Source organism: Macaca nemestrina, chromosome 11 (genome assembly GCF_043159975.1).
Source record: "Macaca nemestrina isolate mMacNem1 chromosome 11, mMacNem.hap1, whole genome shotgun sequence".
NCBI lineage: Eukaryota > Metazoa > Chordata > Mammalia > Primates > Cercopithecidae > Macaca > Macaca nemestrina.
Window position 1 is genome coordinate 113,402,968 of NC_092135.1, and position 25,171 is coordinate 113,428,138.

Sequence of the window (25,171 nt, forward strand, 5' to 3'; positions counted from 1 at the left end):
GATAAAAAGCCCTCAGAAAATGAGCAGTTCTGAGATCACGAAACACTTTTTCCAGAAAGAAATCTTTAGGATTTTTCTCAAAGGTTTCTTTATAGTTTAGAAAGAAAAAAGTGTTAGTATGAATTTATCATACACACAGCTTTAAACCGCTGGGCCCCTTAGAAGCTGCCTCTGCTCAAATTAAACCTGATGGAACCGAAATGTGCATTCTCTTTCTTTCTTTTTTAAATTTGAGAAGCAAGTTGTAGGAAGTAGAATCCAGACTAATCATATCAGTGTCTTAAGTATGAGAATTACAGAGGTTTGGCTCAACAGTTTTTCATGGTTTGAAATGGTAAAAATAGATAAAACACACATTCATTTTTTAAATTTTCCTATCACGACAGCATTTTCTTGAAATTAAAACTGGGTGCAAAAGCAAGACATTATTTAGCTCGAAGTTGTAGAAAACAAACAATAAATAAAGATAAATGTGAGAGGTTTCTCTTCCTCCTTTAAAAAAGGAAACATTTTAAAATTCAACAGAAGATATAAAAGAAGAGCAATGATAGCAACTTGGTTTTACATTTTAGCATCTTGTTTGAATTTTTAAAAGGTGAATAACAAGGCTTTATATTGAGTGGCTGTAGTAAAGAAAAAAAATAAAACCAAACTCTGCAGTGCATGTTAAATTATTCCTACTATTACAGAATACAATATATACACTATGCTGTTAGAAAAAAAATCACAAGAAATGCATCAAAACACGGAGAACCTTTTCATATTGCAAGATTGCTCATCTGTTATTAGTTTTGTCCTAACTTTCTCCTTGTTACCTGCAAGGTACTCTTACCTGTCTTTTTCCTTCCAATCAGGGGCTCGCTCTTCTGATTATTCTTCAGGGCAATGACATAAATTGTATATTCGGTTCCCGGTTCCAGGCCTGAAGGGAGAATAGAACCATCACATTATGTCAATGGGCTCAGCTAGTCAAGTGGAAGTCGGTCTCACCAGCAGATGCTACTGGGAGGAGGCACTTCCTCTCCAGCTGGCTGTTGGCCTCTTGAAGGTAAAATCAACTTCACTTTTCCTCCATAAACACCTAAATATCCTGCATATAAAGTGCACATCGCAAAGTACTTGTCTGACTGTCATATCTGACACCTGAATAGACACTTTTTGGGTACCTTTTCCAGGGTATTCTTTTACCATGTGGTCTTATTTGCCTTTTTGAATTTAAGAAAATCTATCAGCATCATATACCACCAGTCCTGCAGATTATATACATGAATCTACTTAGACCTAATAACCAAGTGGTCCTCAGTGGCAGATCAATGAAAAGCAAAACTCAAGGCAAGTGAAGGGTAAGAGAGATTGGCCAATCTTTGTACAGCCTCTGTGGGAAGTGTCTAGTTCAATTCCTCTCATATCTGCTTCTATTTTCCTGTTCTCCCGAGTTTTAAAAAGGCAGTGTGTCCTTCTAATGTCTGTATGTTCTATGGGAATTTTAAAGTCTAGGTGATACTCTATACAGACTGATATGGTTTGGCTCTGTATCCGCATCCAGATCTCATCTGGAATTGTAATCCCCATGTATTGAGGAGGGGAGGTGATTGGATCATGGGGGTGGTTCCCCCAGGCTGTTCTCATGATAGTGAGTTCTCACAAGATCTGATAGTTTTGTAAGTATCTGGAATTTCCTCCTTTGTGCTTCTCTCTCCTGCTGCCATGTAAGACATACCTGCTTTCCCTTCCACCATGATTGTACATTTTCTGAGGCCTCCTCAGCCATGCGGAAATGTGAGCAATTAAACCCCTTTATAGCAGTGTGAAAACAGACTAATACACATAGTTTAAAAATTTCATCTCTTGGGCAAAAATAATACTAGAGACTTATAGTCTTTCCCACCAAGGTAATCAACTTTTATTGGCCATTCCAGGCATTCTTTCTGATGTGGGTGGTTGGGATTGCTGTGCCTCAAGACCTATCCTGTGATAGTGGTCAATGGCAGGTGGTACTCTGGCAAGTCCTGCAAGAATGCCATATCTATAGAGATCTGAGTGTAATGACAGAATCACTATCAGCTAGTTTGCTTTAAAAATATCTTTCTCCAGGACTGAATTGACAGGTATCTGGGAAACTTGCAACAAAAGGAAAACATGAGTCTAGTCATGCCATTTAGGACAGTCTTGAAATTGCATTTTCCTTCACTCATGCCTTCTGGGAAGTATTGAGCTGTACCACTCCTACACAGAGAATGCTTTTTGAGGTTATCAGGAACAGGGTTTTGCATTCTCATGACACAGTATCAAAGACGCAGCGGGCGTTTGCTAAGGACTTCATGTGCCCTAGGTAGTAAGAAGGAAAATGACAGCATGAAAGCAGCAATACCAGTAATAGTAGCCTCTGTGACACCAGGGCGGGGCCGAGGGACCACTTCTCTGGGAGAAGACCCAGGCTTCTCATACTTGATGATGTAGCCGGTGATCCTGGCACGTGGCGGCTGCCACGATACCAGCAAGGAATTGGGTGTAGTGGCCAGGAAACGCAGATTGGATGGTGCATCAATGGCTGAAAGAAAAGAAAATTAAGTCTCTAAGAAGGCAAATAACCAAGAAAATTATTCCCACACTTTTCTCCCTAGCCCTTCTAAACACACTTAAAAGAATCTGAGAATACCGTAAACCGGAAACAGGATTCTCGGGAATCAATAATACAAAAATATCCGCCTCACTTTTGTTTTTTGAGTTCATGAGACTGATTGCATACAAGTCAGTGGCATTTCCTCAGTAGAAGGTATAGTTACCAGTGGAGGCGTCGATGACCACAGGGGAGCTCCGGACATTGTCGTTCAGGGTGTACAGGTAGATCTTGTAGTCAGTGCCTGGTTGTAAACCTGGGATTTGAGAAGAGATGATTTTTACCAGTTCTTGCTTTACTAGGAGAATTCTCAAGCTCGCCTGCAGTTTTTCTGGGTTTCTCTATCATCCCATATTTATATAGACTATCAAAGTGGTCCACATTTGAACAGTAAAGTAGAGCATGGTATGGATGTAACTGTTAACAAGAAATGTATCTTGAAAGTGAATCACTGATGCAGATAAGGACACTGGCTAAAGTAAATTCTGGAATGCAAAAATGCTATATTGGAAGAGGCAACATTCATTGCAGAATGAGGGGCGGCCATTTATTGAGGTTTTCTCTTTATAGTAATCAGATGATCAATAGCTGAGCCTTGGAATCAGAATTTTAAAAAACTGAAAAAGACCTCAGATATTGAATATTCTTTGGTTACAACTTTGACCTTTATTAAGTAGTATCATTTACTTTTATATTAACTATGCTTTTTAATCTATACTAATGCTAAGATCTATACATCACTGTTTTTTATTTCTTTTAGTTTTAAACTTTGTGTTATAATTTTTTAAATAAGAAAGGGCACAATGATGAAAGATCAAACTTGTTGAATGAAACTTATGCCATTTCCATGACAAATATTACACAAAATCAGGCATTCAAAAGACAAAACAATTTCTGATCATAGCATGAAAATAATGTTCTAAAACTGGGTAATGATAACACTGAAAATAAATTTTATCAGTGTCAGTCTTAGAGCAATTAATAAGTCAGTTTACATTGTGGATATTTTTTAACAAATGTGGTTAGCACAGTGAGTTCCCTGACCTGTGATGGTGTAGCTTCTGACATCTGGCTTGATGGTTCTCTGGATTGGAGTCTGGCCATTGGCTGGAACAGCATCAACTTGGAAGCCAGTGATCGTCTCGGTCTTGGTTCTCCAGCTAATGGTGATGGTGGTCTCAGTAGCATCTGTCACACGAGCCCTTCTTGGTGGGCTGACATCTGTACAGGAGCATAACTAGAGATTAGTGCCTGCTTGGCTCATCCTTGTAAAGTTTTGGTATTTTAAAATGTTTCCTTGGTATATATCAAATTCATCCATTTCAAGAAATATATAACTAGTAATGTGTAGATTATCTCCTTTGGCATTCGGAGAGAAAGGTCAACTGCAATTAGAAAATATGAAAAAAAATGGCCGGGCGCGGTGGCTCAAGCCTGTAATCCCAGCACTTTGGGAGGCCGAGACGGGTGGATCACGAGGTCAGGAGATCGAGACCATCCTGGCTAACACGGTGATACCCCGTCTCTACTAAAAAATACAAAAAACTAGCCGGGCGCGGTGGCGGGCGCCTGTAGTCCCAACTACTCGGGAGGCTGAGGCAGGAGAATGGCGTGAACCCGGGAGGCGGAGCTTGCAGTGAGCTGAGATCCGGCCACTGCACTCCAGCCTGGGCGGCAGAGCGAGACTCCGTCTCAAAAAAAAAAAAGAAAATATGAAAAATCTACCTCTCATACACTTTATTTTGAAGAACTGAAAAGCTTTATAGATACTACCAGTGGTTCCTAGGGCTGGCTTTTTACTATCTACAAATATTTCAATAAATATTAAAATTATTAATGCATTATAATGTAAAAATATGTGTGGTAGGAGTTATAACATGGCCAGCTAACAATTATATGTGTGTGTGTATGTGTGTGTGAGAGAGAGAGCATGTGTATGTCTGTGTGTGTCTAATATTACTGCAAGTATTTTATCTTTTCTCTCAACAGGTAAAATGCCATCCTTCTTTTATAAACTATGAAACTTTGACACTTTACCTGACTTTTGAAAAGGCATATATCAAGTGATTGATACAACAGAAGACTAGAATCTAAGCCTGATTTTGGTCCAATGGTTACTGTGCTGTGATATAATTTGGATATTTGCTCCTGTCCAAATCTCTGTTGAGTTGTAATCCCCAATGCTGGAGGTGGGGCCTGGTGAGAGGTGTTTGGATCATGGGGGCACATCTCTTGTGGCTTGGTGCTCTCTTTATGACAGTGAGTTCTCAAGAGATTGGGTCATTTAAATCTGTGGAGTCGTCCCCTACAACTCTCTCTCTCGATCTTGCTTTTGCCACAGCCATGTGATGTGCCTGCTCCCCCTTGGCCTTCCATGATGATTGCAAGCTTCCCAAGGCCTCCCTAGAAACCAAGATACCAGCACCATGCTTCCTGTAAAGCCTGCAGACCTGTGAGCTAGTTAAGCCTCTTTTCTTTAGAAATTACCCAGTCTCGGCCGGGCGTGGTGGCTCAAGCCTGTAATCTCAGCACTTTGGGAGGCCGAGACGGGCGGATCACAAGGTCAGGAGATCGAGACCATCCTGGCTAACCCGGTGAAACCCTGTCTCTACTAAAAAATACAAAAAGCTAGCCGGGCAAGGTGGCGGGCGCCTGTAGTCCCAGCTACTCGGGAGGCTGAGGCAGGAGAATGGCGTGAACACGGGAGGCAGAGCTTGCAGTGAGCTGAGATCCGGCCACTGCACTCCAGCCTGGGCAACAGAGCGAGACTCTGTCTCAAAAAAAAAAAAAGAAATTACCCAGTCTCAGGTATTTCTTTATAGTAATGCAAGAATGGCCTAATGTGCATTATTAAGATAGAGCAGAAGCCAGTGGGGTCTCCCCAAGCTTAGCTCTATGAAAACAAATTCTAAAAAGTAGAGCATAAACTAGATGTCAGTCCTAGTCCATAACATCAACATTATAAGCTGATGAAGTGATTCCATTTTATGGGTCAGTAGACCCCTTTCTGAAGGAGTATAAAAGATGACAGTCATGCGTCAAAAAGACAATCAAATTGATTTTCAAATTAGGACTCATTCCACTGTTAACATATATAGCTTAAAAACATTTTTATTTATTTATTTATTTATTTATTTTAAGAGACAGGGCCTTACTGTGTTGCCCAGGTTGGTCTGAAACTCCTGGCCTCAAGTGATGCTCCCACCTCAGCTTCCCAAAGTGCTAGGATTTTAGGCATGAGCCCCTGAACCCTGCTGATTTACCATTCTTTAATTTTGGTCTATACCGAAGGTTTGTCGATATGAAGAGATTTTATTGCTTACTCTCTAGAGTGGTGACAACTCCCTGAGCTGGTCTGCTTGTCAGAGTGTCCTTAAGAGCATAGACACTCACTTCATATTTGGTGGCCACCTAGAGAAATAAGGGCATGGTGAGCATTAGCAGTGTCATGAACTGAAACCCAGGGAGTTTCACTACAGCATTAGGTAAATACAATGATTAGAAAATAAAAAATAAACAAACTAGCAAAACTCACAACCTTGTAAATTCCTTGATTTCATTCCTACAGTGCAGGTGATCAACGTATTTATCAATTTTAAAATGCTCTTAGCGGTTAAGCTTAAGTAAGCCATAGATTACATACTTAAACTAAGCTGGTAAAAAAATGAGGAAAGTGGGTATTAGCATATTTTTCTTTTTTATGATCTGACAGGTGCAAATCATAATTTTACCCTTATCATAGAGAGGCAAAAAGAATGTTCCATTTTGTCTCTGAACAATCTTTCTGTAGTTTCCCCTGAAATTGACCTTACGTTAACAGCTACATCAACCCCCTAGGTTCCTAGCAGTTTTCTGCATGTATGTCTGGAAGGTTTTTAAAATGTTTTAATGAGGGTAGGGTCAAGGTAAACTGGTACAAACTGTAAAATATTCTTTACCAAGATAACAGAGCTCAGAAAATGCATAACTAAGTCGATTTATGCATTCAAGCAAACGGATATGTAAATTGTCCCCCACAACCTTTTAAAATAAGCACAATACATCTAAAAGAGCTGAACAAAATCCAAAGCTATTTATAAAATTCTGTCCCAATGGTTACCTGGAAAACTTAGGTCAACATAAAGGAATTCTGTTGATACAAAGTTACAATAAGAGTATTTGATGCAGAGGAAAAGAATAGTTAGATTTATTATTACATTATATTTTCACCACCTTAGAAACTGTATTAGAGATGGTCTCCATCTTTATTCCAATGAACAAAGGTCACGTCTTACCATAAGTCCTGATACAACCACGGATGAGCTGTCAGGAGCAAGGTTGATTTCTTTCATTGGTCCGGTTTTCTCCTTGGGGGTCACCCGCACTCGATATCCAGTGAGCTGAACATTGGGTGGTGTCCACTGGGCGCTCAGGCTCGTTGGTGTGACCTGAGTGAACTTCAGGTCAGTTGGTGCAGGAATAGCTGTCGGGATTGTCATTGGTTAGAGGTTATCTTATAGGAAATGGGGAAAAAGGAAAATAAAGTGGGTTCCAAGAAGTAGAATGGATTGTTCTTGTTGGGTTAGGTGGGTTCCCTGGTCAAGCAAAGATTCAGTATGATAAAGTACAATAAGGGATGTAAAATGAAGAAAGTGTTTGCTGAGAAATGCGTTTTATATCCACCAATTCTCAGAATCACTGAAAACATTTGGATAAATGCCAAAACTCTAAGAGATTTTAGGTTTTAGAAGTTTTTTTGCTTTCCCTTAAAAAAAAAAGTTATATTGCCTTATTGACCATTATGATTTACTTTCCCTTTGTATGGAAAAATAAGCAGTAGCCCTTTTTCTTTCTTAAAATTTTTAATTAATTTAGAAACAGGGTCTTGCTCTGTCATCCAGGCTGCAGTGCAGTGGAGCTGTCATAGCTCATCGCAGCCTTGAACTCGTAGGCTCAAGCGATCCTGTACCTCACCCTCCTGACTAGCTGGGACTACAGGCATGTGTCACCACACCTGGCTAATTTTTTCATATTTTTTGTAGAGATGGGGTCTCACTTCATTGCCCAGGCTGATCACGAACTCCTGGCCTCAAGCAATGCTCCCACCTTGGCCTCCCAAAGCACTGGGATTACATGTGTGAGCCACTGCACCCGGCCTCCTTTTTCTACATAAAGTATCTTTGTATGGATTACCATTTCACACAGTATTCCATCCAAAAAAGAGAGAATAATGTTTTTATTGTCTCTTTATTTGGACCCTATGACAGATATGGCTGCTAAATTTGATGTTCTCTCTGTAATGCGGCATAAGAAGAAAATTGGCTCCCAACAGAAGCAGAAAAGAGAAGCGAAAAGCAATAATACAGACTGTCACCTCTAGGGTTTATGCTGTCACTAGGATACATCTTTAGCATTCTACTCTGCTTCAGAAATAAAGCACAAGAGCTAAAGTATTATGGAAAGCAATTGCCCTATTGATTGTTTCCTATGTGTCTGAATCACAATCATTTAAGCTAATTATACACCAGCGCATGACATCTAACCAGAGAAGAAAGGTCTTACCCATGTGTGCTCAGAATCATGCTGCTATGAAATGCCCCAGTTTGGGTTCCTTTTTATAAGTAAGCTGTATGATGCCAAACTTCTTTCCTTTATACATAGTGAGGGTAATCACAGGGAGTCAGAGCTTAGGAAATAATCCACAATTTTAGTATCCTCTTCAAACGTCTCGTTTTATGGTCTTGTTTATAAGCCAAGATACTCCAAAATTTCTTTTTATCAGACTTGTTTACTTAAATATCATCTCAGTTTTATTGTTTCTTACCATTCCTCTTTAAAGAGGATCTTTCCTAATAATTTTTTTCACCCTTACACGGGAATCAATAGCCCAGTGAAGTATAATTCATTCAGCAGGGCATAAAGCCGCTGCTCCCATGGGCACCTGGTGGTGCAATTAACCATATACCTGTGGACTGGGTTCCAATCAGGGGCTGGCTCTCCATATCATCGTGCAAGGCAACCACACTGACTGTGTACTCAGAACCCGGTCTGAGGCCTTGCAGCTCTGCAGTGTCTTCTTCACCATCAGGTGCAGGGAATAGCTCATGGATTCCATCCTCAGGGCTCGAGTAGGTCACCCTGTACCTGGAAACTTGCCCCTGTGGGCTTTCCCAAGCAATTTTGATGGAATCGACATCCACATCAGTGAATGCCAGTCCTTTAGGGCGATCAATGTCTGTTAGGCAAATTAATGGTAAGAGGTTATGTGAAAAGCAAGTTGTGAAATAAGCATTTTTATAACATGCAAAGCAGTTTTGCAGATACCATTTTCTTTGACGAAGTCCAATTAACCCACTGTCAAATGGAAAATCACTTAAACACTTGCTTAATCTTTCTTGGTTTAGAAAATATGCAATGTTGCATCACTTATTAAAACATAGGTGTATGTGAGATAAGCAGATACCCTGCAAAACGTCCCCACAATGGCAATGTATTTATATTAATTTAAAGATATTCTACTACCATTTGATTTTACAATGTGATGTTAGTCTCATAGACCTGGATTTTCTATACCTTGGAAGTGGTAAAGCTGATTTGCAATGTCAGATTCAAATTGTTATAATTGTTCTTTTTTTTTTTTTTTTTTGAGATGGAGTCTCCCTCTATCATCCAGGCTGGGGTGTAGTGGCATGATCTCAGCTCACTGCAACTTCTGCCTCCCAGGTCCAAGCAATTATCCTGCCTCAGCCTCCTAGTAGCTGGGATTACAAGCACGTGCCACCACGCCTGGCTAATTTTTGTATTTTTAGTAGAGACGGGGTTTCACCATGTTGGTCAGGCTGGTCTTGAACTCCTGACCTCGTGATCCTCCTGCCTCGGCCTCCCAAAATGCTGGGATTACAGGCATGAGCCACTGCGCCTGGCCCTATAATTGTTCTTACACTCTTCTTTTCTCGTCTCTATTAAGCATTTATAGTACACTCCGGTCCAGCCATAGTCCTTCAAATGCCCCAAACATAACAGCTACATGAGGCACACTTCAATCAGCTTTACCATCCAGTTGTAGAAAAGACGGTCTAGGAAAATTTTTTGTAGATTTGCTATAGGCAAATAAGATTTCGCTGAGGCCATTTGAGCAAAAGAAATTCAAAGCACAGCAACTAACTATGGTAGTTTCACAACTTCTTTCTCTATAAATTCCTTGCTTGGCACCGAGAAGGAAAAAAGATGTTCGTAAAGGGCTCAGCTCAAGACATAAACTAACCAACAAGTTGACTTTCCCTATATGTAATTGCAAAAGACATGTGGCGGGCATTCAGACACCCAAGAACAAAATTCGACTTTGAAAATGGAAACCAAGCAGTGGTTACGTACTGGTTACTGCAGTCTGAACCAGAGGCTGACTCTCTCCGTTTGGATTCTGAGCAAAGACACTAACCACATACTCCACTGTGGGCTGCAAGCCTTCAATAGTCATTTCTGTTTGATCTGCAAAGGGAGTGAAAAGCAAATACGATACCCACGTCATCCACTATAAAGTCCTCCAGGTGGCTTCTAGAGTTTGGTAGTGAACATATGGTGGCCTAGAATTTTTATTTGCAGAATTGTAACAAAAATATGGAGGAGTCAGACTTTGATTTCCTCTTGGACAAACCTGTTCATTGCTAATACAAATTACCATATGGGAGTGAAGTCACACTCAAGGATAAGTTCTAAAGCTTAATATGATGCCCCCAACAATTAGTGATACTGCTCTCAGAAAAAATGAAAATTAACTTGACTTTAATAAATTGCCTTAAGATCCTAATTTCACAAGTATTCTATTTAAAAACAAAGACAACATAGCTAAAAGGATCTGAAAAAGTCAGTTAGGCCATTTCTCTTTTTAGTGTGAATGATAAACAAAACCAGAAGGGTGAATCTAATAATTTAAGATGCCCATATCACTAAATAGAACTATCCATGTTAAAACAGAAATGCACTTAAGACTTCTACTGTGAAGAGGGTTGATAACGGTCTTGAGCCCTGAATTCATGAATGGGGAAAATGATGACATAGGACAAGAATTACATAGTACTCACAACAAGGTAGCCATTTACATAAAAAAGAATATTAGATGCTACCCCATCTATCCTGTTGTATATGAGATGCAGATTATTCTTTTTTTTCCTGAGATGGAGTCTCTCACGCTGTCTCCCAGGCTGGAGTGCAGTGGTGCTATCTTGGTTCACTGCAACCTCTGCCTCCAGGGTTCAAGCCATTCTCCCTCAGCCTCCTGAGTAGCTGGGATTACAGGCAGGAGCCACCATGCCCAGCTAATTTTTTGTATTTTTAGTAGAGATGGGGTTTCGCCATGTTGGCCAGGCTGGTCTTGAGCTCCTGACCTCAAGTGATCTGCCTGCATCAGCCTCCCGAAGTGCTGGGATTACAGGCATGAGCCACCACGCTCGGCCAAGATGCAAATGATTCTTACCTGGACCTGCAGTTTTAGTTTTTGTTGGTCCTGGTCCATTTTTGGGAGTGGTGGTTACTCTGTAACCAGTAACAGGGGAACTTGAAGGCAGCCACTTGACACTAATGCTGTTGTCCTGAACATCGGTCACTTGCATCTGTGATGGTTTGTCAATTTCTACATATAAAAGCAGGGAGAAACCGGTGAAGCCTCAGTCCTTGGAGAAAAGATTGGACAAGCCCTCCTCTCTAGGTCTGCTATATGTTCAAATGATCTCTTACATGAGAAAGGTATTTCTTCTTGAAAGAACACAGAGAGAGCTTTTAGAGGGATGGGGCAGGCATCTCAATACCATTTCCTATTTTTGAGATGGCTGCTTCATCCACAAAGAAGCTACATTCCACAAGCAGATACCTGTCATCCTACTTTATCAACTCATCCATTCTTTTCCAACAAATATTTATTGAACACTCTCCATGCCCGTCTTATTGCAGACATGTGGAATATATCAACAAAACTGACAAAACTTCCTGCCCTTGGGGTGCTTCCTTCTTTATCTGGCTCAAAACTCTGTTAGCTGCAGGTGTTAGCTGCAGTTTGTTGTCTCATTAAAAAGGAAAATCTATTCCACAATGAGAAAAATACCTTGGGAGAACATTGTAAAAAACTATCTGAATAAATAAGCTGGTGTCACCCCAGAGTAGAAGTTTGTACCTGTTCGGTAATTAATGGAAATTGGCTTGCTGCTTGCGGGGCTGTCTCCACGGCCAGTGACAGCATACACAGTGATGGTATAATCGACTCCAGGTTTAAGGCCACTGATGGTAGCTGTAGACTTGCTCCCAGGCACAGTGAACTCCTGGACAGGGCTATTTCCTCCTGTATGAAAAGGGGTTAGTTCAGAGTGTGAGGGGCTTAGAGCTACTTGGGTATTACTGATTAATTGAATTACCACATTTATAGCAGCATGTAAATCACATCTTCTTGCTTATTCCCTTTTAAAGAGCACTCTCTTGAACAGAAAGAGGTATTTATGCACGTAGCAAACCTTGGTAAGTGTATAAACATTGAGAGAAAATTACAGTTAGCGCTATTTTAACATTTCAGCTTTAAAATGCCACTGAGTAGTAGAGTAGCATTAAAAGTGGGAAGAAGGTAAGCCCTCAACGGAGGATTGCACGCATTGTGTCCTTTTTAAAAATTTTAACGGAATAAATTCCTGTTAAATAAAATTTGGAAAATACAGAAAAGTAAAGAGAAGAAAAAATAAAAATCACTTATTTCCACCACTGATAATATGTCTGTGAATTTACAATCCTTTTATTTCCTCCGCTCTGCTGTTCCCCCTCTAGTTGTATTATATAAACAACTTTTTATTTGGCTTTTAGAACAAATTATATCATCTATATCTTCCATATTTTCTTGGAAAAAACCAGGGCTCCATTGAATGGACTTGCCAACATTTCTTTAATTCTTTGTTCACTGTTGGGCTTTCAGGTTATCCACAACAGTCTGATTTAATCAGAGTGTAAAATAGCATTTTGCTGCCGTACCTGTTTCTCCATAAGTGATCCTGTAATATCTCACAGTGACAGCAGGAGCATCCCAGCTGATCAGCAAGCTGGTGGGGGTCGCAGCAACAACTTCCAGGTCCCTCGGAACATCAGAAACTGGAAAAAAAAACGGGAAACTTTTCACATCCATAATTTTCAAACAATACTCAGATTTATTCTTTGTTTATTTTCCAAATAGTTGTCTTAATGATTCCTTCATACAGTAATGTAAATAATATGTGTAATTAGCAGAATTTAATATTATGACGAATTCAAGATAAGGGGTTACAGAGCCCATTCAAATTGTGATAAAATGATTATTTCAAATTTAGGGAAGAATTTTTTTCCCTCAACATTGTGTTTGGAAAAATTTCAAAACTACAGAAAAGTTAAAAAAAAATGTAATACAAGGCCGGGTGTGGTGGCTCACACCTGTAATCCCAGCACTTTGGGAGGCCGAGGCGGGCAGATCATTTGAGGTCAGGAGTTCAAAACCAGTCTGGCCAACATGGTGGAATCCCACCTCTACTAAAAATAAAAAAATTAGCCGGACGTGGTGGTGGGCGCCTGTAATCTCAGCTACTTGGCAGACTGAGGCAGGAGAATTGCTTGAGCCCAGGAGGCAGAGGTTGCAGTGAGCCGAGATCCCGCCATTGCACTCCAGCTTGGGTGACAGAGCAAGACTCCATCTCAGGAAAAGAAGGAAAAAAAAAAGTAATACAATGAACACCTATATACCCTTCCCTTAGGTATTTGTCTCTGGCTTGACAATTTGAGACTAAAATACAGGTATCATGATGCTACTGTTCCCCTAAGTACTTCAGCCTCTATCTGCTAAGAACAATGACACTGTTACCCTAAAATTATATTTTTAAAGGTACTTTGAAAAAGTGTTCAGTTTTCTACATTTTTTTTTTTTTTTTTTTTTTGAGACAGATTCTTGCTCTGTTGCCAAGATGGAGAGCAGTGGAACAATCTTGGCTTACTGCAACCTCTGCCTCCTGGGTTCAAGTGATTCTCCTGCCTCAGCCTCCGAAGTAGCTGGGACTACAGGCGCATGCGACCACGCCCAGTTAATTTTTGTATTTTTAGTAGAGACAGGGTTTCACCATGTTGGCCAGGATGGTCCCGATCTCTTGACCTCATGATCCACCCGCCTTGGCCTCCCACAGTGCTAGGATCAGAAGCGTGAGCCATTGCACCTGCCCCCCCCCCTTTTTTTTTTTTTTTTTTTTGAGACAAGGTCTTGCTCTGTCACCCAGGCTGGAGTGCAATGGCTTGATCTCAGCTCACTGCAACCTTCGCCTCCCGGGTTCAAAGATTCTCCTGCCTCAGCCTCCCGAGTAGCGGGAATTACAGGTACATGCCACCACACCTTGCTAATTTTTGTATATTTAGTACAGATGGGTTTTCACTGTGTTGGCCAGGCTGGTCTTGAACTTCTGACCTCAAGTGATCTGCCCACCTCGGCCTCCCAAAGTGCTGAGATTACAGGCGTGAGCCACCACATCTGGCCAATTTTCTACATTTTCAATAAAACTTGTGTTATTAGAAATGCATAAATGCCCAAATCAGGTGAGAAATTTCTTGAGAGGAAAAAAATGATCTTCTTTACTGCTACCATGCCCAGACTTCTTTACCATATTCTAAGAGAGGTGTTTCTCCACATATTCTCTCCCTTTCCTCTCCGTGTCCCATGACAGTGATCTATTTTTTTTTTTTTTTTTAAGAGCTGATGACAGACAACAGCAAGCTACTTTACAGAATCTACCAACTGGGTAGGAAAGTCTTCTGAGTTTCTTTGCAGACCAGAAAACAAGTTACCTGTTGATTGTTGGCCAATCAATAAGGGACTTTCCTCTCTGCCATTAAGAGCAACGATGCTGACCACATACTCTGTGCCTGGAGTGAGGTTGGTGAGGGTGATGGAATTCCGAGAGGGGGGCACCCGATCTTCTCGAGGTCTCCCGCTCATGTGCTCGGGGTGATGGCGGATCCTGTAGCCAGTGATGGTGGCTCGAGGAGCAATCCAGTGCACAGTAAAAGAGTTGGCAGTAATATCAGAAAAGTCAATGCCAGTTGGGGAATCAAGACCTGTTGTTCCCACCCAGGGGAGGAAGAGAAAAAAGAAGAAAAGATACTACCAGTTTAGGAAGTGAAGAAGGTGTAGGGGAAATTAACGTACATCCAACATTTCATTCCTGTCTCATCAATACCATGATTTGCCATAAACCTCAGAGTAAGATGTACTGATTCTAAGCTACATATGAATTTTAAAATCTTAAATTGACTCACTTCAAAATAGCCAGCTCAAGCACTCATTTTTTTTCTTTTGCTAAGTAATTCAAGCAATTTTTAGGGGTTATTACTGTAGGTTTCTGTGTTACATTTGGAGATAAGTGTTCAAGATCTTCTGAGAATTGACATTTTCAAATTCTTCAGTGTTTAAATATTCTGTGTTTCTATCCTGTAAGTGTATCCTTCCAAGTAAAGCAAGATCTGCCCACTCTCAAGGTAAATGTTTGACTCTCAGAGAAGCCTCCTAAGCTCAAGAGGGAATTTATATGTCAACAGAATGGTAATGATGCCAAACACAAAACTTTCTGAAACTAAAGACATTATCCCAGACAAATTACAATGCTGATAATTCCTCATGAATTGACATTTTTGAAAAATGCACAAAAATTCAGAGTTTGTTGTAAATTTAAACCACTTAGTCTCTGGGACTTCCAGCAAATTTCTGTTCTAGTTACAGCATTCACTAGTTCTATTCAATAAGAAACCAAACTAAGATACCGTAAGTCCTTTTTGGAAGCAAGTAGACTATAAATAAATTAATTAATACACTAAACTGTATCTTTTTAAAGAAAAAATTAAAAGAAGCATTCATATTTAAGTACATAATATTTATGAGGTTCAGTTCAACTTCCTTCTAGTAAATTCATATTTTATTAAGTAAAAAGTAATCTTGCTGGGTTAGTAAAGGAAGAAAAATAGATGACAATGAGTGTTGGGTCAGCCATTAGACAGAGCCACCTAATGAAAAGGAATGTCCACTAAATCTAAATAACAAAGATCTTCTTAGGAAATGTTTTTTAAAAGGACAGACAACAAATTTCTTGATTAATTTGTTAGTGACTGAAAGTCTAGGTGATTGTTGAGTAAGGTATCTTTTAGTTTTTCAGACCAGTGGTAAAGTCATACTGTGATGACAAAAGTACACACACCACGACCACAAAAAATGGAGATGTATTTCATTTGTTATACAGAATTGGTAGGCAAAAGTCATACTTTTGACTTTATCCAGTATGACTGGATAGTCATACTGCCAACATCACTCACCTGTTTTCTGTCTTCCTCTAAGAGGTGTGCTCTCGTGTTGTTCGTAGACACTGGAGACACTCACTACATATTCTGTACCAGGCAGGAGATCTGAAAGGGCAAGTGGGGCTTATTTTAAAACTGTGCTTGAAAGCATGAGAAACCAAAGCGCGCCCAGGACTATTTCAACTGATGAAATGTCCAAATGTCCAGTCCTAAATCCTACTTACACTAAAGTGAACACTAAGGCAAAGTGTTCACTGAACAGACCTGGCGAAGGTCTGTAATTAGATGACTCAGCTGGATTTCAAGTGGGACGAAGTTGCTGCAACAACTGGATATTTCTCGCATCCACCTGAGAGTATGTCTCTGGAGGGCACATGATAATCCTGGCTGTGGTACTATGGATTGCCATTGATGCCTCACAACAACCCTGAGAGGTAGTTTGCTACTTTTAAAAGCAATTTTCTTGCCATACAATGTACTGCATATATTTAAAGTGATTTGATGGGTTTTTACATATGTGTGACTTGGGAGACCATCACTGCATTCAAGAAATGAGCAAACCTATCACCTCTAAAAATCTGATTTACAATTATCTCCATTTTGTAAATGACAAAAAACCAGAAAACAATAACAACAAAAAATACTGAGGCACAGAGAAGTTATCTTCTTTAATTTACGTGCCCAGGATCATACAGGGATTGACCCAGGCCAGCACTGGTGGTCTTAGCAATTAACCTTTACTGGAAAAAAGCCACACTTCAAGAGAAAGCAATCGGTTCTGCCATATTAAAATGAGAGCAGAATAGTTTTTTAAAAATTAAATATACATCCCTGAGTCTCTTCTTCCCTTTTTTTTTTTTTTTTTTTTTGAGACAGACTTTCACTGTGTTGCCCAGGCTGGAGTGCAGTGGTGTGATCTTGGCTCACTGAAACCTCTGCCTCGTGGGTTCAAGTGATTCTCCTGCCTCACACTCCGGAGTAGCTGGGATTACAGGTGCCTGCCACCATGCCTGGCTAAGTTTTGTATTTGTAATAGAGACAGGCCTTCACTGTGTTGGCGAGGCTTGGACTAGAAATCTTGACCTCGTGATCCGCCCGCCTTGGCCTCTCCACGTGCTGGGATTACAGGCGTGAGCCACTGTGCCCGGCCTCTTCTTCCATTTTGATACACAATCATGCATAGCTTAATGATGGAGATACATTTTGATAAGTGTGTGATTTGGTGATTTTATTATGTAAGCATCATAGAGTGTACCTATACAAACCTAGATGGGCTTGTAATCCCAGCACTTTGGGAGGCCAAGGAGGGTGGATCACTTGAGGTCAGGAGTTGAAAACCAGCCTGGCCAACATGGTGAAACCCCACCTCTACTAAAAATACAAAAAAATTAGCTGGACCTGGTGGCTCATGCCTGTAATCCCAGTTACTCAGGAGGCTGAGGCAAATCGCTTGAGCCTGGGAGTTGGAGGTTGCAGTGAGCCAAAATCGTGCCATTGTACTCCATCCTGGGCAACAGAGGGAGACTCCGTCTCAAAAAAAAAAAAAACAAAAAACACCTAGATGGTAGAGCCTACGACACACCTAAGCTATAAGCTATATGGTCTAGATGGTAGAGCCTACGACACACCTAAGCTATAAGCTATATGGTCTAGATGGCAGAGCCTACGACACACCTAAGCTATAAGCTATATGGTCTAGATGGTAGAGCCTATGACACACCTAAGCTATAAGCTATATGGTCTAACCTACTGCTCCTAGGCTACTAGCCTGTGCAGCATGTTACTGTACTGAATACTAGAGGAACTGTAACATATGGTAAGTATTTGTATATCTAAAAGGTACAGAGAGTGAGGTTTCTAAACTTGGAACTCCTACTCACTAAACCCTCATTCCCCTGCACACCATTTGCCCTTCAGCGTTTCTGTAACGCCTCCTGCAAAGTTTGGAAAAGTGCCAGATTGGAGGACCAGATGCTTGCATTCCATTTGCACCTTACTAGCTGGCCAGTGGCAATTTACTTAACCATTGGGGACCTCAACTGCTTCGTGTTTGTTTATTTATTTTTTTGAGACAGGGTCTCACTCTGTCACCCAGGTTGGAGTGCAGTGGCATGATCATGGCTTGCTGCAGCCTCAACCTCCCCGGGCTCAGGTGACCTTCCTATCTCAACTTCCGACATAGCTGAGACCACAGGTGTGCATGACCATGCCCGGCTAATTTTTGTATTTTTTTTAGAGTCGTGGTCTCACTGTGTTGCCCAGGCTGGTCTCGAACTCCTGGGTTCAAGCAATTGGTCCACCTCAGCCTCCCAAAGTGCTGGGATTATACAGGTAAGAGCCACTGCACCTGGCTTGCTTCATCTTTAAAAGAGGATAATAATGACTCTGCTAGGAGGGAGAGAGGCTACCTTGAGGTCATTTGTAGCATTAGGATTATAATAAGGTCTTAGAACACATGATTAACATGTGACAGGTCTATGGCTAAGGGGCAGACATTGTGATACAGGGGCTTGTATACTGGGTGATGCTGTAATTAGTGATTCCAGGGTGCTCTAGAACAGAAGCAATAGCCCTGGGGTGGTGGATATGCCAAATAAAGATATTCTTGCCCTCAGCCACAAAGTAAGAAACCAAGATTATGGTCACGTCAAGCTGCTCTTCTTTGTGTTTCATTGTCTAAATTATGTTTGAAAGGTAGAAGATGTTTTCAGACTAATATTTGTTAATGTACCTAAATGTAAGCTATTTTTCCCTTATGTAGAATCTTTTGCTGTTGTTATATATTTGACTATTACAGTGAAAATAATAAAAAGCACTGTTTATGTGAAACACAGCACCATCTTGCAGCCTACTGTTTGATTCTTTAACAAAAGATGTCTATTCTATAATGGTTGGGACTAGAAAGAGACAATTTCCATAAATTGTTGTTGTTTATTTAATGTCAGGTTTTTTTTTTTTTTCTGAGCTCTCAGCCTTCTGAGAAATCCTTCTAACAGATTCTTTTTGAAGTACAAATTAAACTTCTGACTCTCTTCAAAACAACATCCTAATCTAGCCCAAGCAATCAGTCACTTTTCTAAGTATTCAAATCCTAAATCAACTACTGACACTTTTTTTATAAAAATGAGAATAAAGCACGCCTAGTGACACTATTTTCAGTTCTCATTTTTTTCTCTAAAGATTTACATTTAGTCATGTAATTTCTCTTGATATTCACTTATTTTTATCTGCTTATTTGGAAGCGGAGTTTGTTTAAAGTCATGGAACTTTCCTGCTGGTGTTTTTCCACTCTGATTTCTTTAAAAGCTGTAGATATCAAAAGTATATTAAGATAGCAACAAACATTACAGCTTTCAAAATTTATGGAGCTGTACATTGAATTTGGAGTTTAGTTTGTAGCTTGGTTGCAGCTGTCTTGCTTTTAGCTGCTCCTACTTGAGAACTCAGAATTCATTTGCTATGCTCTGGGTTAATATTTATGGAACAGATACATTCGACTGCTTACTTGTTAAGACCACTGCATTGTCTGAAGGAGAAATTGACAACTCTGCAACATCTTCCTCATTTTTCACAGGTGAGTAACGCACCAGGAAGTTGGTCAAATCAATGGATGGGGGTGGAGCCCAGGTGACACGCATGGTGTCTGGACCAATGTTGGTGAATCGCAGGTCAGTGGGAGGAGGAACAGCTGGTTTCGAACAAGAAGGAAGACTCATTTAATATAATTTTAAAATTAAAGCTAACGAAGTAGCTGGAAAGGTAAAACCAATATTTCATGCATAAAGGAAACAGAATCATAATCATGCAAACAGTCTAATCTAAATCTATTTTAAGTCATAGTGTACTACTGTTAAAAATAAAACACTACACACAGTACTGTTAGGCCCCCTTTAACCTTTTTGCCATCATCGATATATTTAAAAAAATAATTTTAATCTACTTTCAAATATGTTGACTTTATGTACATTATTAATACCACTGCAGATTATTTTATCCCAGGCTGAAGAGGCTTAAGTCGCCACACAGCAAAGAGAAACATAGCGGTACTTTACAAAGAAATACATGCACACAGACAAAAAGACAAGAGGGTCCTAAACTTCCCCCCATGTGAGATGTCTAGAGCTACAAGTCCATTCAGTGAATTCTACTTACAAGTGAAAAGTGTTCATGCAAATTGGTTCTCAGCATGTTTCTTTTCCCATGCACAGCAGAGAACCTTTAAAATGTTGCATGCATGTCCCCAGACTGTGGTTAAAGAGGTGTTTCTTTACCTAGTGACAGCAACGAAACCTAGAATGCTCCCAAATTTACTTTTCTCCTACCTCAAAACACTCTACCCTAAATTTTGATGGGTTTTTAGCTACAAAGAAGGAACATGGTAGAGTTTATCAAAGGGTAGAAGGAAGAGCATGATGGTACATTTTGGAGATATCTTTCTTATAATTAATTGGTGCTTATACAATTTGGTATTCGTGTTTGGTATTTAAGAAGAAAAATTCTAGGTCTCCAAATTGAATGAACATTTGCTATTTTATATTTAACAGAACAGACATCTGAATTTTTCTAGCTCTATATCTACTTGTGGTTTAAATGAGAGTGTACTGAAGAATACTTGCATATGTTTAGCAGATGCATTTGATTCCTTATCCCCATAGTCCACCCTGTCTTAATCTTTGGCCAACTGCTGACTTCCCCCTTAAAACATCCATATTTAACCAGAGTAACTGGTGGCAGCATGCAACACCATCTATGTCTCAAACACAGAAGTTTTCGAAATTCACCCGTTTGTTGTGTCAGTGTAGTAGGGGCACTCTCGCCGCCATTAATGAGAGTGATAACGCTGATATCATAGTCAATGCCCGGCTCCAGCCCTGTGACTGTGTAGTATCCTACTGAGGAGTCCACAAAATCTTCAAAAATAGGGATACCTTCTCCTGCCGCAACTACTGTGATGCGGTACCCAATAATGGTGGAAGAGTTTAGCGGGGTCCACCTCAGGCCGATGCTTGAATCGGTTATATCAACAAAGCTTAGGTCAGTGAGTTGGGGCACCTCTATTGAGTTACAAAGCAAAGGGGGTGGGGGGCAAAAGGAAAATAGAGGCAAAAAAAGAGGAAAAAATAAAGCAGTGTATATCAGGTTACCAGTAGTAACATTGATGGAATGTTAAAGCAATGATGGTAATATGCAATCTGTTTTAAATTCTCTGAAAAGACTTCCTAAGCATCATGAACAGTTTGCTTCCCTGGAAGAATAAAACAGGTTACAATATTCTTTTAGGGATTTTTTTGTTTGTTTGTTTTGTTTTTTGTTTTTGTTTTTGCATTTTGAAAATGTCCTTAAAGGGTACAATTTGAACTGTTCAGATTCCTAAAAATCATATGCCTGTTTAGGATGTCAAAACCATTCTTAGAGCCTAGACATAGTATCTGAAGTAAGCATCAGCAATGTTTAATAAGTATCTGAAATAAGTGTATGAAGTAAGTATCAGTATTATTTAATAATTCCAAAACTGTTTTAGTAGAAAATAAGCTTGCATGAAGAAGGTTAAAAAATAATAATAATTAGGTGATAAATTGATATTTTTTCTCCCATACAAAACTCATGACAATATCATCGCCATAATGCTAATGCATTATGAATGTATGGTGTGAAATGTGCCATTCAAAAGCACATTGAGGCTTAGGAAAGAGGCTTAAGGTCAAGGCCATTGCCACTATTTTAGTTCATTTATAATCAACATATGTAATTAGCGTTAGTAAAAGCATTCTTCTGAAGAGTCCAAAGGGGGACACAACTGTCCAATGCTTTCATTCTGTTATAACCCAATGGACAAACAAGCCTATCCTTAGACAGGCCTTTACAATGTTGTCTTTCAAGCCACAACAAAGAACACCCTGAAGGTGTGGCTTTTACTTCTTTTTTTTTTAATCCAATTTTTAAAAAGAAGGATTTGAAACTGCAAGATGAAAAACTGGACGTGTCAACCAAATGCTGTTCCCGTGCTCACATACGAGGACAAAACTATTTTATAGGCAGCTGTTGGAAATTGATACGGACTGTAAAATCAGGCAGAAATGTACCGATGGGATGCATTTACCATATTACTTTGAGCCTGTCAGTACTGAGTACAGACATGTGACAGTGTTTTAGTCATACTTCCATGTGAGCGGACATTACAGAGTTAAAGCCGTGGCTGCCACTCCATTACATACTCGCTGCAACACACAGCATCCCAGTGAAGCACAGACAGTAAAGCGGTGTTAACAGCAAGCATTTGTCCAAATCGCTGCTTTGACTTCTTGGTTTTGGAGAGTGCAGCTGGGAGATCGGAATTAAATCCCAACTATATTTGACACCCTTAACCGTCTAGGGATTAAGGTGCTAATCCCCACTCTTATTGGAAGTGCCACTCTCAGGATAGCAGCTTATTTTTCTATTACCTGGGATGATGGTATCAGAGATAGGGACACTTTCCTTGTCATCCTTGACAGTGTAAACACTGACATTGTACTCCAGGCCGGGACTCAGGTTATCAAAAGTGCAGGAGCTCTGATCAGCATGGACCACTTCTTCCAAAGAATATCCCTGCTGGCCGTTTGTAGGGGTTGTGGTAATTCTATAACCAGTAATGTCTGGAGGAAAAAGAAAAGAGGAAGTTATTGCACAGAGCATCTGTGAGCCAGAGCATATTTAACTAGACTCCAATGACGGACTCACAGAGCGGAATGCAGAAGGACTTGGCATTTGCTGAGGACTCCACTGTCACTGTCTTTCAATGCTTGCAACAATCCTTTCAGGCAGTACTAAGATCCTCACTTTATTTTATTTTTTGTTTTTATTTTTTGAGACACAGTCTCCCTCTATCACCCAGGCTGGAGTGCAGCGGCACGATCTTGGCTCACTTCAACCTCTGCCAAGATCCTCACTTTAAAGGAAATTTTGAACCAGGGGAGTGATTCCCAAAAGCTTTCATTTCCAAATCCCATGGTCCTACCACTGTACCCTGCTTTTCCTTAATGAATCATTTGAAGACAGCTGAGGAATATTCCTTTCTACCTGCCTAGTATGGAATCGCTCTCAACCTTAAGCACATTCCTCAGAGAGCTCTCCTAATTTAAAAGGTCTGAAACTATGGGATTTATAGGAAGAGAACCAAGAAAGGAGAAAAGGCGAAAAACAAAAGTAGTGATACTTATTCTATAAAGAGTATTGATTGGGAGGTTGAGGCAGGCAGATCACCTAAGGTTGGGAGTTCAACACCAGCCTGGCCAACATGGTAAAACCCCATCTCTACTAAAAATACAAAAATTAGCTGGACGTGGTGGGGCATGTCTGTGGTCCCAGCTACTCGGAAGGCTGAGTCACGACAGTCGCTTGAGCCCAGGAGGCGTAGGTTGCAGTGAGTCGAGATGGCACCACTGCACTCCAAGCCTGGGTGACAGAGCGAGACTCTGTCTCAAAAAAAAAAAAAAAAAAAAAAAAAAAAGAGAGTATTGATTGTTGAAGTCTTCAGGAATCATAGAAATTGGGCAGTAAAAGAGTTGAGGGGGATGAGAGATATTCAGATAAAAACAGTGAGGACTAGAGAGCTATAGGGCCAGATTAAAAGTAAAATGAGAAAGTATATTAAACTTTATAAAAGGCAAGGAGATGACAGAATTTCATTTGCCATTAGGAACAGGGTAAACACTAATGTGGCAAATACAAGGAAACCCAACTGAATGAGAAATAAATATTGAGATCATTACACTTGCTAGTGATCATCCAAATGTGTGGGCTGGGTCATTGAGACAAGGTATGAATGATCCTGCTGCTAACAAGCGTGAAGCTTGCCAACTGAAAGTTTCAGATTTGGAGCAACTCAGCTGGAAATTGTATAGCTTTGGCTTAAACGATGTTTCCGCAGATAATGAAAACTTTACCAAAATCATTCTACTTCAGAGAGAGATTAAAAGAGATATTCTGAGCTAGTTTTTTTCTGTGTGGTTGCATACATTAATCAGACTTAGAGATGATAGCCTTAGCTCTGTGCCCTGGCAAAGATAAGAACTATACAGTACTTTTTTTTCTAACAAAAATTTCACAATAATTTAACAGTAAAATTAGAAATAGCTAAGGAATAAACTAAACATATCCCTTAAATTAACAAATATAGGAGGTTAGAATGCAATCAACATTAATTGGAACTTCTATTTTTGTTTAAGATTTTTCTCCATAAGTTTTGTGAGACTTCCATGCGGTTTTGGCAAAAGTAATGAATATCTAAAATTTCCTGTTATTGCCATAGTACATCGTGCTATTTGACTATTATTACAGCTATCTTTATACATTTTAGCATTTTGTAAATAATTTTCAAATATATATGAACAAGGAATTTAGACAAATGCTTCATTTAAAGCTTTAAAAATGGTCAAGAAACCTCTTAATCAAATTTTTCAGTTTGCATAGAATATAATTTTAAAAAATTACATTCCAAATATGTGATGTTGGGTGTGAGAAGGAGTCTACAAACTTAAGTTACAATCCCAGTTTTGTAACATTTAAAATGTGTGACTATGAGTAGGCCAATTTTTTCTAAGTCTCAGTTTTCTTATTCTGTAAAACGAAGGTATTTCTGCCTTTCATCACCCTTAAATATTTGTGGTGCAACTCATGACAAAACATTCATAAAACTTCAAGGAATAATAAACTTAGGCTCTGTAACAACTCACAAAAGGGAAATTACGTAATATGACTTCAGCCATTTGTTTGGCACTTTTTAATGCACTCAGCAAAAGGCACCTTCCACAGCGCTTTTCTTCAGCCCTACAGCTGTGTGAGGATCTGCCTTGTCCCCCTAGACTAGGGTAAGATTGTTCTGTTTCCTGTGATTGAAGTCAACGTGGATTAAAGCATCCTGCAGGCTGCCCCATGATGTACGTCATGTACTGCTATAGTCTGTATGGAGAGCTGAGCATTTGTAATTTGAATCCTTTCTTTGTCTGAAAGAAACAGTTTCTAAAATCTTTGTCTTGGGAAGGTATGGTGTATACTTGCCCTGTGATCCATCCCAAACTTACCTGGGGTGGTACTCCTCTCCCAGGAGACTGTGAGCACTCCAGTGTCAGGGTTTGTCTCCAGATGCAAGTTTGTTGGTGGAGACAATGCTACGGAGAAAGAAAATTTTAAAAGTTAAAGCTGACACAAAGCTCTTGACCTGTGTAATCTTTCCTCCTTCCCTACCTCCCTCTCTTCCAC

The 25,171-nt window shown here is 39.9% G+C and overlaps 1 protein-coding gene across 20 annotated transcripts in view; it reads right to left on the minus strand.

The window, feature by feature from the left end:
* The window catches only part of LOC105481166 (fibronectin 1), a 76,032-nt gene that overhangs the window by 11,770 nt on the left and 39,091 nt on the right, over window positions 1–25,171 (minus strand). For 5 of the 20 annotated variants that reach the window (XM_011740529.3, XM_011740522.3, XM_071073331.1 and 2 more), the window contains exons 23-39: window positions 24,994–25,080; window positions 22,375–22,566; window positions 20,713–20,985; window positions 19,437–19,619; window positions 15,947–16,036; window positions 14,429–14,698; window positions 12,605–12,721; window positions 11,766–11,930; window positions 11,073–11,228; window positions 9,974–10,087; window positions 8,565–8,834; window positions 6,895–7,082; window positions 5,944–6,031; window positions 3,665–3,841; window positions 2,787–2,876; window positions 2,372–2,551; window positions 833–922 (exon numbers count right to left, since the gene is read on the minus strand). In XM_011740529.3, coding sequence (XP_011738831.1) covers window positions 833–922; window positions 2,372–2,551; window positions 2,787–2,876; window positions 3,665–3,841; window positions 5,944–6,031; window positions 6,895–7,082; window positions 8,565–8,834; window positions 9,974–10,087; window positions 11,073–11,228; window positions 11,766–11,930; window positions 12,605–12,721; window positions 14,429–14,698; window positions 15,947–16,036; window positions 19,437–19,619; window positions 20,713–20,985; window positions 22,375–22,566; window positions 24,994–25,080 — 2,730 coding nt within the window. The remainder of the gene's footprint in view (window positions 1–832; window positions 923–2,371; window positions 2,552–2,786; window positions 2,877–3,664; window positions 3,842–5,943; window positions 6,032–6,894; window positions 7,083–8,564; window positions 8,835–9,973; window positions 10,088–11,072; window positions 11,229–11,765; window positions 11,931–12,604; window positions 12,722–14,428; window positions 14,699–15,946; window positions 16,037–19,436; window positions 19,620–20,712; window positions 20,986–22,374; window positions 22,567–24,993; window positions 25,081–25,171) is intronic. The other 15 variants (XM_011740530.3, XM_071073337.1, XM_011740532.3 and 12 more) reach the window with 3 other exon arrangements.